The following is a 15,116-nucleotide window of genomic DNA, read 5'->3' as shown; positions in this document are numbered from 1 at the left end:
CTGGGCTAGCCCAGTCACCACTACCTTCGGCGTGTGGGCTCCTGGCTAGGACTGGGCCTCTGTTGTGCTGGTGTTCTGCCCCAATGTGGAGTATGAATGGGCTTTTGCATATGTTTTGCTTGAATGCGCCTTCTTGGTTACGTATTTTGGTGCATTTACACGTGTTGCCCTGCAAAACATGTATATACCAAAACTCGTGGAAAATATGAGTTGTAATCTCTAATTCTAAGTTTCGGTATTCATATTTGTTTTATTTTGTTTAAATGTTGGCAGTAGAAATATGAGTTAAGCACCGACAACAAGCTCCCCCACACTTAGTCCTTTGCTCGTCCTTGAGTAAAGTTCTAAGGACTAAGCGGGTTCATCCCCTTGATTTGAAAATTTGCATATAGGTTATTCCAAGCTTCACCTGAACCTGTGAACTTTCAAGTTTCTACCAAAATATCTTAGGTAATTGAAAAATGGAATAGCTTGGATTCAAATCTTCTCACTCTATTCATGCTCAGAACCTTGGGTTTTTGTATGTTTTTTAAAAACATAAAGATAGCTTTTGTTCCTTGAATGATTCTGTCGGGTCACTTAAATTTGTAAGTGGTTCCTCAACAAGGCATATTTTGAAATTTTGCCTTCTCTTTTGGTCATCCTACTTCTAATAAGCTTATATGGAGTTTTAGGGAGGGATAAAAATTTGTGAGGCACTCTTACCTTGCATTTGTTGTAAAGTCAAATCCCAAACTGCACCGGAGAGAAGCGTCATACCCTTAGATCAAAATAGTGCAAGTGTGTCGAATTTTTGGTGGAATTATACTCCTCTATTTGATATGATCTCTTTTTTAGCTTTTTGTTTGAGACATGGCTATCTTATTCTCTTTATGGGCCTTCATGTGCTCATCATTTTTTTTGAATACTTTTGGGACCTTCATTGTGTCCCAATTTATATATATATTTCTATACTTTTAGGACCTTCATGTGTCCCATTCTTTTCTTTTAGCATAGCCTTTTTGTCTCTTTCTAAGATATATGCTAGTGAGATGATATTCTAGAGCATGGAGTATTTATTTTGCTAGAATTGGAAAACATGTTGTAGTGTATTCCCAGTGTAGGAATAGTTGTGTATTTGTGGCGTGTATGTGAGTATTGATCTTGGGAGCATGAAACATCTCTCAACAGGGGTCACAAAACTTGACCAAACTCAACACAAAGTAAGAGGCATATATGGAAGGTTTTGTCATGAATGATCATATATGGCCTTGGTAGGTATTTAAATATCATTCAAGGAACATGCTATTTGAATTTTGTTTTTTTGTAAAATAAATCCCAAGTACTTTGTAGGACATGAGCAAGTGTCATGTCATCCTACTATATCTCATTCATCAATTACTTAGATAAAATGGGTTCCCTATTTATAAGTGTTCACAAGTCTTTAGGATTATTAGCAAGGAATAAAAAGTATGCAAACTTTTAATCATAGGAAAACATGGAGATGGAGCATTTTCTTTATTTTAATTTAACATTTATTTAGTTTTTAAAGTTTCTATTAAAATGGAGTGAGAGAGTGGAAGTTGCACAAACCGAATTTGAATTTGACCGTCTGTTGTGCAACCGAGTTGGAGGTGAATGTGGTTCCTCCGCCACACTTATTTTCTTACCTGTTCTTATTTGATACAAAAGAGAAAGAAAACAAGTGCAACAAATATCTCTAATAATAAAACTTTATTCAATGATAAATGTATAGGCGCATTACAAGATTGGAAATCAAATATGATGAGAATGAAAACTTGAAAAATGCGCCTAATTTATTTTGGAGGAGTGGCCTAGAGAGGTTTGTTTAGAGCATCTACCACTCCTGCGGCCTTAGCCACCTTTGCTAATTTCTAGTCGAGCTTGAAGCGCAAGCAGTTGATGTCATCGACCAGATCTCTAATTTTGAGGAGGTTAGTGGCTAAGCTGTCGTTAAGGCCCCAAAGGAGATCTCGTAGGCTATCATTCTCGGCGCTAAGAGAGGCGATGGAAGGACTCTTGGAAGGTGTGTCTTCCTCATCACTACTCTCGTATTGCCATATGGGTCTTTTGATAGGCGGGAGCTTCCTAAACCTTTTAATCCTAAGGGGTGCACCCGAGGATTCTGACTCCTTTCCTAATGGAGCCAGCTTGCTTACCGGCTTTTTAGCCGATTTACAAATGAGCGCCTTTCCATACCCTCCTTCGGGTTTGCGCACTCCTACCATGGTGTATGAAGGGCTAGGCATAGCGTAAGGTAGGGACGAACTAGCGCGAGAAATCGAGTTGTCCGAAGGCATTACAACAGAGCGTTTGCTAGGTTCGCTAACGTCGGCGCCTTCCGCTTGAGGCTGATGGCGCTAGTGGTTGGGCATGTTGGCGTTGCCTTCTTCTCCTTGGCACCACCTTGGGGCGCCTTAGAATGCACCATGGTCTTGAGGCTAGAACCGCCACTCATGGCATAGCTAGGTGGCGCCATGATAGCGAACGGTGCTTTGGTGATGAGCCTTGCTTCCTCCCTCACGTAGGAGCTCTTGGGCACTAAGTCGATGGACAACAGCACTCCTTCAAGGTCATAGGTAGAGCTAGAGGCCATGTACAAAGCTAGGGCATGGCTAGCCATTGCTGAGCTTTGAGCTTTGAGAGCTAAGTGGAGGGAGAGAAGAAAGCTTGTAGCTTGGTGCGAGGAGAGGAGAGGCTATGGGGGGTTTATATAGGAGCTCGGACCTCTACCATGAAGGAAACAAATCAAGCACTGCCATGGTTGTGATACATAGGAGATCAAAGAGATGCACGCAAAGATTGGGGGCCAGCGGAGCAGAGGGTGGTGCGGCCATACCATGGGTGCACCCACACCCCCAACTCCTCCCCCTATCCTGATGTTTCGTCTAGGTGCACTTGCATGCATGGGGATTCTAGGGATGTTGGTGTCGATTTTTTAATTCTCTAGATCACAACGTGATAGAGCATGATACACTTGTAATCATGTTGAATACAAAATATTCAAATTGCAACATTCACATGACTTTGTAATTATGAATGGATATTCATGTGATCAGCATGTATCAAGCAAGATTGAGCAAGAATCATGGTTTGTCTAGTGAGGGCATAAAGGTCATTTAGCCATGATTGCTTGCTTAGAAAGATAAAGCAATATTTTTAAATTTTAAGTAAATGAAAGAATATGTTAGCATGATTTAAATTTTTAAATTTTCATAAGTTCTGAATAAATTTATCAAAAGCAATTAAATCCATTCTATCTATTTATAAATTAGTGTTATAAGAAGGCTCTAGGAAAACTTTTAAACGTTGATCGTTAACTTTGAAAATGGTACCGTCATCGCCCTAGATGGTGATCGCGCCGTGTGGCGAAGTGTTGATGATGGTGTATGGTCCTTGCCATTTGCTTCTTAGTTTTCCTTCACCAAAGAGTTTGACTCAGAAGTTGAACAGAAGAACCTTATCTCCCTCCTTGAATTCTTTTGTATTAGATTTGGTATCAAAGTTAACGATCCAGACCGGTATCAAATCAGACGTTTCAACCAATAGACTAAAGAACAACTAACAGGATCCAGCAGGGCTGAATACAGAAGTTGGTTTAAATATGGTGTATCTATTACTCGAAATGCAAACTATAAAAGAATAAAACTCTAGGTAATAACCCTTAATGATTCTATTTCGGTCTAAATTGTGGGCGGGATCATCAATACATTTCAATATGAACTTTATCTCAGTTTAAATCATTAATATTTATAACTGTCTTGTTATAACACAAAAAACGACTCGAAGGCCTAGAAACACTTTTTTATAAATCCAAACGAACTACTGGTACTAGGACATAATTCTAGATGTAATTTTCACAAGTCTACCATTATAGTCCAGGCCAAGCTATTCTTACTAATGTATAGGTGGACTCAAACTCTCTCTCTCTCTATATATATATATATTTAATCCGCAACAACTGCTAGATCAGGTAGGGGCCTCAAGTTTTGACACTGAAAAACTTCGACCCAACATGACACACACTGGAAAAAAAATTAACTCAACATTAGATTTAGATTGAATTAAGTGTAAACAGATACCGGGTTTTTGTGTTTACCGACACTTGTGTATATCCAGGCCTAAATCTGCTTGAAATGCATGTTTTCTGTTACCTCCATTTCAAATTACGAGTCATTCCAATATTTGTTTGAGAGTTAAAGAATATCAAGTTTTACTAAAATTATAGAAAAAATTATAAAGATTTATGCATCACATAGATATACAAACAAAATATAATTAACGAAGAATAAAGAATCTAATGATATCTATTTGGTATCATAAATATTATTATTTTATTTATATATAAATTTGATTAAACTTGAAATTTTTGGACTCTTTGAGAATTTTTTTTAAAATAAACTGACTGATACAAAATTCTTTACACTCCGTAACCACCCTGCGGCGTGCGGCTTCTCCAGTTCGCTCCCGGGCACAACACTCTCTCGGTGCCCCTCGCATGCGCTCTATCGGTGTCTGGTAGCGACGGCTGTGCCGCCGCCGCCTCCCTACGCTGGTGCATAGATCTCCATCTTCGGGACCTTCGCCGGCGACGAGCACCACCAGGTACGCCCACCCCTTTCCGTTCCTGCCGTGCGAAACGGAGCACCCAAACCCAAGCTGTCTATATTCGGATCTGATCTGATCCAATTATAAGTGCAGTAAATATGTATTATGCCTACAAATTTCTTTTTCGTTTTTTTTTTGGCAAAAAAATATCGTGTGTACAGTCCGCCCCTGTTGTGAGCTTGTACTGTACTGTGTGCGATCTGCAGTAATAATTGTAGTATTGAACCGTAGGTAGACACAAAGCAAGGCGAGTTAGAGCACGCATCCATCAGTTTGCCCCCTTGGTACAGTAACGTTTATAATGGTGCGAATACTACTTTTCTCTCTCACCCCACATTTAATCCTCCTGCTCTGGTGTTCAATTTGCAAGGCATAGTACAATCATAACCGGTCATTTACTTCCTTTTTTTTTTGTTGTGGAAAATTTAAATAGTAAGCTCAATATGCTGCATTGTTTGGTTTTGCTGGGGCATGGCAAAAAACTGCTTGCCATTCTGTACAATTGAGTATTGTTGCTGTAAGCTTATATAAAGCCCTAAAATACCTGTGTTCTTTTTTTTTTTGACAAGTGAGTATTGTTGCTGTGAGCTTTGTGTCTTTATTCTCTCACATTTTGTTTTGGAGAAATCTTGGAGGCAAGCGATGAGCTGCAGTCATATTCTCTTTTCTTTCAACTGTAGGCTTTTTCCGCCTTTCGTCCATATATTGCTATCCTCCAGAGCAGAAATGGGGGATGCATCTTTCTCGACACAGCTCATTGACGGTGATGGGGTCGTCAATGTTTCTGGATTGGATCATTTCATGAAGGAAGTTAAATTGGGTGAATGCGGGCTCTCATATGCTGTTGTATCGATAATGGGCCCACAAAGTAGTGGTATGGGTTTTCTCCTTTCCTCGTTCTTTTGATACTGTTTAATGAACACTTTCTTTCATCTGATTATATCGCTGCCTCCACCTTTTTTCAGGGAAGAGTACACTTTTGAATCATCTTTTTGGCACGAATTTTAGAGAGATGGACGCTTTCAAAGGAAGGCATGTTCTTATTGTTTCAAATTTATGTGTCTTTTCTTAGCAGGAACTTCCTGGCTTTTGTGGAATCTATTCTTGTCTGTAACTTTGGTAACATTTCTTGAATTTTTCAGGTCACAAACTACTAAAGGTATATGGTTAGCAAAGGCCCAAAACATTGAGCCATGCACCTGTTAGAGGAGTCAAGGGCCTTTTGGGCCCTAGCCCATTAGGGTTAATTAGTCGCTTGCTTAGGGGCCAAGTCAGACCTCTCTATATAATGAGAGGAGATGTATCAATCTAATCAAGCAATAGATTAGAAGGAAATCCCTTCTCTCTTGCCGGCCGTGGGCGAAGCCCCGCGGCCGGCCTCCCCCAGCGCCCTTGCAGCCCTAGCCGCCGCGCTGTGAACAGTACCCGCGGTACTGTAGCGCCACGGGTACTGTAGCACGTCAGCCTTCGTCGCGACCCTCGCCCTCTCATCTCCATCCCAGCTGGCCACATAACATCTGGTATCAGAGACCATGGCTGGATCCTACGCCGCTGTGCCCTTCTCCACACCGCTCGGCGCACATCCCTGGGCTGCGCCGGCCCTGTTCTCCGCAGCGCCGCCGGACGGATCCTACGCCGCCGTGCCCTTCTCCACACCGCTCGGCGCACATCCCTGGGCTGCGCCGGTCCTGTTCTCCGCAGGGCCGCCGGTCGGATCCTACGCCGCCGTGCCCATCTCCACGCCGCTCGGCACACATCCTTGGGCTACGCTGGCCCTGTCCTCCGCAGCTCCGCCCGTGTTCACCACCGCCACAGCCACTGTGGCGCCCTTGCCTGCGCAGCAGCCTGCACCTTCCACAGGCGCCTTCGGTGAGCGGATGGCGACCTTCGACCACCTGCAGCGCCAGATGGACGTCCTCGCGACCCTCGTCCATAACATTGGCGCACAGCCGGCGTCGGTGCCGAGCAGCAGTCCCGCGCTGCTTTCCACCTCTCCTTCATTGATCCCGTCGTTCACCACCCCCAGCCTCGTGCCGCCACAGCAGGACAGCGATGGCGTCTTCTACGGGGGCCTGGATGACATCCAGGCATCGGCGGCGCAGCTGCAGGCGGTGGCGTATTGCCTCCTAGCGCGCCGGCAGGGACGACAACACCCCATCTTCAAGCGGCGGCGGCCAGTCGTCCCTCCAGCAGCAGCCTTGCAGCTCACGGAGAGGAAGGCGATTGCGCGGGCAAGTGCCTGCAAGGTGTTTGCGGCGGTGCGGCTGCAGGCTGCGGCGCGTGGCCTCCTAGCGCGCCGGCGGCTGCAGAAGATGCGCTCACCTATGCACGAGGCGACCTTGGCGGCGGTCGACCTCAGCATAGGGGAGCGTAACCTAGCAGGGTCGGTCGACCTCGCCTGGTCGGACGGCCACCAGCAACCGCGCCGACCTGCTGTTGTCTTCAGGCGCAAGCATGGTGTTTTTTCCGTGGGCGGCGGACTCCAACTCTACGGCACCGACGATATGGGAGCAGCTTCCCTCCTTGTCACCGGCGGGGACGCACTGCCTAGCGCCATCGCATTCCGCCACCGTCCGCCACGAGCACGTCTCCGCTGGTTGCTGTTGCCACTAATTCTAGGTGGCCATACCCGTGCACCCCTCTCGTTCCGATGGTCTCCATGGGATCCAGGTGGCTACACACGTGCTGGTCCAGCAAGCGGAGGGTGCCCGCCGTATCTTCAGGAGTCAAAAATAAAGAGTCGTAGTCTTCTTCAGGTCAATAAAATAAGCCGAGATGTAAAAGGCTTATTTTTAGGTGTTAGGTTTGTGTCTAGTGGAGGCATCGTTAGTGTCATCGTTAGATTGCAGCTCGAGGACGAGCTGCATGTCCAGGTGGGGTGTAGTGTTAGAGGAGTCAAGGGCCTTTTGGGCCCTAGCCCATTAGGGTTAATTAGTCGCTTACTTAGGGGCCAAGTCAGACCTCTCTATATAATGAGAGGAGATGTATCAATCTAATCAAGCAAGAGATTAGAAGGAAATCCCTTCTCTCTTGCCGGCCGTGGGCGAAGCCCCGCGGCCGGCCTCCCCCAGCGCCCTTGCAGCCCTAGCCGCCGCTGCTGTGAACAGTACCCGCGGTACTGTAGCGCCGCGGGTACTGTAGCGCGTCAGCCTTCGTCGCGACCCTCGCCCTCTCATCTCCATCCCAGCTGGCCACATAACAGCACCATTGTAATGGATTTGGAAGGAACTGATGGAAGAGAGAGGGGAGAGGTAATGAAAACGAAGATACTTAGATTTTTGTTTTAATTTTTGGGATGGGGTGGGGTGCGTGTAATTTGAACTAGTGTGCTAACACTTAGTAACTAGTATCACTTCTATGAGAATCACCCTGGAACCTGATTCCTGTCGGATTTATGTATACAAATCCAATGTCATATAAATGAATCTATTGCCTTCCTGTTAGCCTTTAATTAAAACTAAGTAATTATGAACAGTGGATGTAGGAATGATCAAGGCAGAAGTCATAATACAGTCGTTAAGCTCTTGTATTGGATTTGGAAGGAACTGATGAAAGAGAGAGGGGAGAGGTAATGAAAACGAAGATACTTAGATTTTTGTTTTAATTTTTGGGGTGGGTGGGGTGCGAGTAATTTGAACCAATGTGTTAACACTTAGTAACCACTATCATTTCTTCACAGGACCTTGTAGTGAGTAATGAGAATCACCCTGGAACCTGATTCCTGTCAGATTTATGTATACAAATCCAATGCCATATAACTGAACCTATTGCACCCCTGTTAGCTTTTAATTAAAAATAAGAAATTAGCTTTTAATTAAAAATAAGAAATTATGAACAGTGGATGTTGGAATGATCAATGCAGAAGTCATAATATGGTCATTAAGCTCTAATGGGCGGAGCTGCCAAATTGTATTCTAGTGTACTAACCCTAACCTGCCTTTTAAACGGTAACCAGCAAGGCCACCTGAATTATCATTAATTGGGTAATAACTGGGGTGGGTACGTTCAAGATTAACTGGCTGATTATTTATGCGACCAGGCCTATTTTTGGAACACTAATTTCAGAACATGCTAGCAGTGCCACATAAACTGCATGCTTAAAAGTCATTTGGGAATCTTCAATAAGGCAGCCTATATTTACTTTCACCTTTTGAGCTAAGCCTGCAATGCTATCCTCATTGATTTGAGTTTGTCTTATTATAACTTTTTGGTGGAAGGACTCCAGCTTATTAGATAAGCCAAACAATGCGCTGTCTGTTACATCCTTGCTTCATCAGCTTATAAGTGCACAAGCTGAAGACAAAATTGGTTCATGCTGACCAATCTGATTGCTCATGGACGTCAGGATTAATGATTTTTGTTAGATTTTGTGTTCCAAAGCTTTTACTCCACATTGTGCCTGTATGACATGTACTTCATCTATTTCATCTCAGGATGACACAGCCTTTGAGAAGCAAAGTGCATTGTTTGCTTTGGCTGTTTCGGACATTGTGCTTATCAATATGTAAGTTTGTTCTGCTAAGTGATGCATGCAGGACCTATTAATCCATTGTACAATTGAGCAAATTTCCCCTCTCCTCCCATAGGTGGTGTCATGACATTGGCAGAGAACAGGCTGCAAACAAACCTCTTTTGAAGACCATTTTCCAGGTTACACTGTTGAAACTGAAGTCTTGATTTTTGTATTTTGGCCTTGTTTAGATGCCACCCAAATTCCAAGTTTTTTCACTCTCTCTCCATCACATCAATTTTTAGCCGCTTGCATGGAGTATTAAATGTAGGTAAAAAAAATAACTAATTATACAGTTTAGTTGGAAATCACGAAATGAATCTTTTGAGCCTAGTTGGTCCACGATTGGACAATATTTGTCAAATAAGACGAAAGTGGTACTATTCATCGGGTTGAAATTTTTTCGCAATCTAAACGAGGCCTTTATTTATCTATTACCCTTTAGTTGTCTGCGAGGCATTACATGTCCTCAGGAATTGTTTATCTGTGTAGGTCATGATGAGGTTGTTCAGTCCACGTAAAACAACATTATTATTTGTAATTCGTGACAAATCAAAGGTGAGGATCTGCTATTGCATATTAAGCTACTTAGAACTACTATAGGATGCAGATCAACTGTTAACTTTCTTAGTTTTTCTCTTTCCAATCTAGCTATGTCTATGTAAAGTAATGACTGCTGTTTTTGGGTTTGACAGACACCTCTTGAAAATCTTGAACCTATTCTAAGGGAAGACATTCAGAAGGTATTCATTTGATTATTTGTTGTGCCTGATGTTTCTTTGTTTTTTTCAGTGTGCTAAGCTGTTTTTGTTATTCTGCAGATATGGGATGCTGTTCCTAAACCCCATGCCCATAAAGAAACTCCACTCAGTGAATTTTTCAATGTAAAATTCTTAATCTAGTCTTTGTTCGCTTTGTTGAATATGGTGGGTTACTGTCAATCCTACATCCAGGTAGAAGTTGTGGCTTTATCAAGTTATGAGGAAAAAGAAGAGTTATTCAAGGAGCAGGTTGGTGTAACCGTAAATTATTAAATACATGCCTATGCCTATACTCCTAATCTCCCAAGGATTATGTCTAATAGTACATGACTTTTTCTGAAGGTTTCCCATTTAAGAGATAGATTTCAGCATTCGATTGCTCCTGGTGGACTTGCTGGTGATCACCGTGCTGTTGTCCCAGCTTCAGGTTTTTATTTTAGTTCACAGCAGTTTTGGAAGGTTATTAAGGAGAACAAAGACCTTAATCTACCCGCTCATAAAGTGAGTACCCTCTGCTATTCAAATTTGAGCTATCAGCATCATGTATATTAATATATTTTTCTATGCATTGATTCAGGTTATGGTGGCTACTGTACGTTGTGAGGAAATTGGTAATGAGAAACTTGCCAGTTTTACAGCTGATGAGGTGATTATAGACTTAAACTGCATATTGTGCTTTGATACACGCTACAGAGATTGGATACACTGATCCTAAATTTTTATATATGTTAAGGAATGGCTACAAGTTGAAGAGGCTGTTCAACATGGCTATGTACCTGGGTTTGGGAAAAAAACTCAGCAGCCTTCTTGACAGATGTTTATCTGAGTGAGTTCTTTAGTATTTATGAGTAATGTTTTCTCTTATTCCTTTTGTGGTATTCCCAAAGTTAAGAAAACGTGATGACTGGCTCCTGCCATTACCGCTCAGACTAGCTGGTAGTGGGATCCTGAGCACTGTCAGTCTTTTCTAGTAGAGAGAGGCCAATTCTAGCCATTCTATCCAAGAGAGAAGTGTCTCATGGGCTCTCAATTGAACTCTAGGTTCTTTACTAATTATACTTCAGAACAGTAGAGTCCAGGGGCATATCCTGGTTTGGGACCCTGTCTATTCCTTTATTTTGTTAGGGTAATGAACTTCTAATGGTAATCGAGCTTGATGTTGGCATAGGGACGAAACAGTCTGTAAAGCATGCCTTTTCCTTATTGATGAATTATCTAATTTTGTGTCCAAAGGGAATGCAAACATTGTTTGTTTCTTTGCATACATGGAAAAGAAGACATCATCTTGATGATTAACTTCTTTGATTGCAGGTATGACATGGAGGCTATATATTTTGAAGAAGGCGTCAGAACCTCAAAAAGACAACAACTTGAGTCTAAACTCTTGCAGGTTGCACCTTACTTTTTGTTTTTTTGGGTTGTAAACACACTTAACAATGTATGAAATAGTAGATGTGCCTTACCTCACTCCCTCATATTTACTCCCCTTTACATAGATGTCCTAGCTACCTAGCATTTCGTAACTGTATACAAATGTGTGGCATTTTGGAACCTGACAGTCTCCAAGAGGCAGTTTGCTACTTCTCTATCACAACATGTTAGTTAAAAGTATATATAGTGTGATGTTTTCTTGCTATGGACATTAGTATTACTACCATTAGGTGAGTCAAGATATAACTGCCGACCTTTGTAGCCAAATTTTAAAGTTCAACTTCAACTGATTCTTGCCCAAAATGACATACACAGAGTGATTGATCACCAGTTGACGCAAGTATTTATTGTGTAGGGTATGGATCCATCATTATTCTTACAGCACACTAGTTACCTGGAATATCATGTGAGATCAAATATTGATCTCATTTCTACTGATTACCCTGTTTTCTGTAACTGATTGGTAGTAGAGTGAAATTCACTTTCTGCCTTGACTTTTGTTATTTCTTATAAGATGTTGCATGATCCCAACTGGGTTTGTGATCACTATTTTGATCTCATATTCTCATGTGCTGCTTATGTTTTTCGTTGTTCTAACACATATTTTGGATGCCTTCATTCTTACCGATGCCTCTTTTATCTCCTCTAGCTTGTCAATCCTGCATACCAATCGCTTCTGGGTCATTTACGGACTAGAATTGTGGAAGAATTTAAGGAGTCCCTTGACAGGGCCCTCACAAAGGAGGGATTTGCTATTGCAGCTCGTGATTGTACGCAGACTTTCTTAGAAAAGTTCGATAAAGGATCTGAAGGTACAGTTTCTGGAATGCTATCTATTAACTTCCTCATGGTATCTTTAGGCTAGAAGTATGACTTAGTGACTTAGAAATTCAAAATTCAGAGTCCAAAACCATAGCTTGAGCAGGCCAGCTTTCAACAAAAAGGGCGTACCCAGTGCAGAGAGCTCCCGCTCTGTGCCAGCTTTCAACAAGCAGTAAGTATTCTAAAAGAGTCATCAACAGACAGCTAACCATTTAGCAGTAGTAAGTACTTGCTGCACATTTTCCTGTTCTCCATTTAAGTATGGAATTTTGACAAACAGGCAGGTGCATTTCTGGTTCTGCTGGTGAATTTACCAGCCAACTGCAGAGTAAAATAGACCTGCTGATAGGTTTACAATGAAACAATTATGTATCTGCTGTTGGTGTTTTAGTTTATTAAAATTGATAGAGAGACTGTTGATTGTCTGAGGTACTTAACAGCTGTCAAACACAACTTAATATTATTAGCTGCTACAGGACACAAACTTTTGAGTGGACTCCTATACAAAATAATGTAATTGTTCAGTTTTGAACTCACTCCTTTTCTACCTAAACACATTTCATGTTACATATGAGCTTAATTTTTGACAGACGCTGCTATTCAACAAGTGAAATGGGACCCCTCAAAAGTTAAGGATAAGCTTAAGCGTGACATTGAAGCACATGTGGCTTCAGTTCGTGCAGCAAAATTATCAGAACTTTGTGCCAAATATGAGGTTGCTCCCTTCTTCGAATTCGTCTATTTATGTCATGGTCATAGCACAGACATAGAATCCTTGTCTAATCTTAGAATGTTGTTTCAGGCACAACTTACGAAAGCTCTGGCAGAACCTGTTGAAGCCCTGCTAGATTCAGCCAGTGAAGATACCTGGCCAGACATTAGAAAGCTGCTCCAATGTGAGACAAAAGCTGCTATTTCAGGTCTTGAATCTGCTCTTTCAGCTTTTGAACTCGATGAAGCAACTGAGAAAGAATTGCTTGTGAAACTGGAAAACCACGGAAGAAGCGTTGTGGAATCAAAAGCAAAAGAAGAGGCTGGAAGGGTCCTGATTCGTATGAAGGACAGGTGAGCTCCACTGCATATCTACAATACAATGAGACATATCTTCTGTACAAAGCTACATTGTAAAAGGAAAAACTTGCAGGTTCTCAACTCTATTCAGTCGTGATGCTGACTCAATGCCAAGGGTGTGGACAGGAAAGGAGGACATAAAAGCAATTACTAAAACTGCACGTTCAGCTGTAGGTCAAATGTCAGTACTGTATATTTGAAACATAAATGGATTATTGTAGTAGCTGAAAATTATTCTCTAGTTTACTACAGTCCATGAAGTTACTTGCTACACTGGCTGCAATTCGGTTGGATGAGGATGGTGACAACATAGAAAACGTCCTCTCCCTTGCTCTTGTTGATACTTCAAGACCTGGGACTACTGATAGAAGTATTAAATCATTTGATCCACTTGCCTCCAGTTCGTGGGAAAAGGTAAGGAATGTGCCACATTATGCTCTTCTGCTGAAGTCCTAAAGTAAAACTCTAGCTCTTAATATCTTTAGCACAATGTAGATGTTTTGGGGGCTGCTAACGGGATGTCCTTAATGTGCAGGTTCCTGAGGAGAAAACTATAATTAGCCCTGTCCAGTGCAAATCTTTGTGGAGGCAATTTAAAGCTGAAACAGAATATACAGTCACTCAGGCTATAGCTGCTCAGGTATCCCACAAGATCCATTTCTGAAGTGTTCATTGTGACTTGTGAGCGACAAAGAACTCTAGCGTCGATCATCTCAAATTCGTTTATTTTGTGCATTATTCTCTGGAAGTATTGACTGTCATCTCAACTTCAGTATTAACGTTTGTCATATATAAAAGTAATAGATGCTAAACACATATTGTTGCTTTCATCAGGAAGCAAATAAGAGGAACAACTGGCTACCACCTCCCTGGGCGCTTGCCGCAATGGCTATCCTTGGATTCAACGAATTTATGACATTGCTGAGGTATTTTATTTTGTTTGCAGAACCATACATGAACGATGATTAAGGTATCTACAGTTTTGGCCTGACTTCTGACTTTTGGATGGCAGGAATCCCCTGTACCTGGCTGTTATATTTGTTGTCTTCCTTGTTGGGAAGGCCTTTTGGGTACAGTTAGACATTGCCACTGAATTCCAAAATGGCTTTGTGAGTATTCAAATCACAATCCTATTGTTCTATTTTGAAGCCTCCTAAAGGTCTTGCAGACTGATATCGGTATGTTTGTAATGTTACACAGCTTCCAGCCATTCTTTCGCTGTCCACAAAGTTTGTTCCCACTATAATGAACATTTTGAAGAGATTAGCAGACGAGGGGCAAAGACCTGCAGCCTCGGACAGGCAACGAGAGACAGAGCTTCAACCAACGGATCGTTCGTCATACAGCAGTGTGACATCTGCAGGGTCGTCCAGCATAACTGCCACAGAGAGCGGACCCGAATGTTCAAGCCCGGTGGCAAAATGATTTCTTACATCTGTACCTTTGGGTAAAAACCGATCGAAGCAGCGGAGGCAGCAGATGGAATTTGAACCTACTACTAGGTTGCCCTTCGCAGACTGGTGTATGTAGATCACGTGGTGCTGTCCACTGCCTATATTTAAGGAATTTTGGTGCTGGCAGTTGTTTGTAGAACATTGTATCGTAACTTCGTTTTTGTTTTGCAGTGACATGTCTGTATGATGGTTGCATAGAAGTTACAGGCCGGGAACGAGCGCTAGCTCGTTTGGTTGAGCGCTCTAGGTGAGAGCGACTCCACCCGGGCTCGAACCCGGCGCCCACCTCCTTTCTTACGAGTATCCGGGAGACTCCCCGTGTTTTCAAAAAAAATAAAAAAAGAAGAAGTTAGAGGCCAGGATCAGGAGGTAGGAGGCGGGGGCATCCGGATACTACAGTATGTATACTCGGTCCATACAGTTGCCAGAAGTGTGTAAATGTGTCAAAAGTCAAAACTA

The 15,116-nt window shown here is 42.4% G+C and overlaps 1 protein-coding gene and 2 pseudogenes across 1 annotated transcript; 2 read left to right on the top strand and 1 right to left on the bottom strand.

Moving 5' to 3' along the window:
* Positions 1 to 6,142, bottom strand: part of LOC136470124 (uncharacterized) — a 27,383-nt pseudogene extending 21,241 nt beyond the window's left edge.
* On the top strand, positions 5,780 to 7,159 carry LOC136477486 (endochitinase A1-like; annotated as a pseudogene).
* Positions 6,688 to 15,116, top strand: LOC136477485 (protein ROOT HAIR DEFECTIVE 3-like). The gene is given in 21 exon segments (XM_066475661.1): positions 6,688 to 7,859; positions 9,042 to 9,112; positions 9,195 to 9,258; positions 9,611 to 9,676; positions 9,814 to 9,861; positions 9,940 to 10,002; positions 10,072 to 10,128; positions 10,222 to 10,380; positions 10,457 to 10,525; positions 10,613 to 10,663; positions 10,665 to 10,705; positions 11,191 to 11,269; positions 11,960 to 12,122; positions 12,723 to 12,847; positions 12,935 to 13,197; positions 13,277 to 13,373; positions 13,456 to 13,617; positions 13,739 to 13,843; positions 14,038 to 14,129; positions 14,216 to 14,312; positions 14,404 to 15,116. Coding segments are annotated over 21 exon segments (2,136 nt in total). The 5' UTR covers positions 6,688 to 7,820; the 3' UTR covers positions 14,629 to 15,116.

This window comes from Miscanthus floridulus, chromosome 8 (genome assembly GCF_019320115.1).
Source record: "Miscanthus floridulus cultivar M001 chromosome 8, ASM1932011v1, whole genome shotgun sequence".
Taxonomy (NCBI): Eukaryota; Viridiplantae; Streptophyta; class Magnoliopsida; order Poales; family Poaceae; genus Miscanthus; species Miscanthus floridulus.
This window is presented reverse-complemented; position numbering and strand designations above follow the sequence as displayed.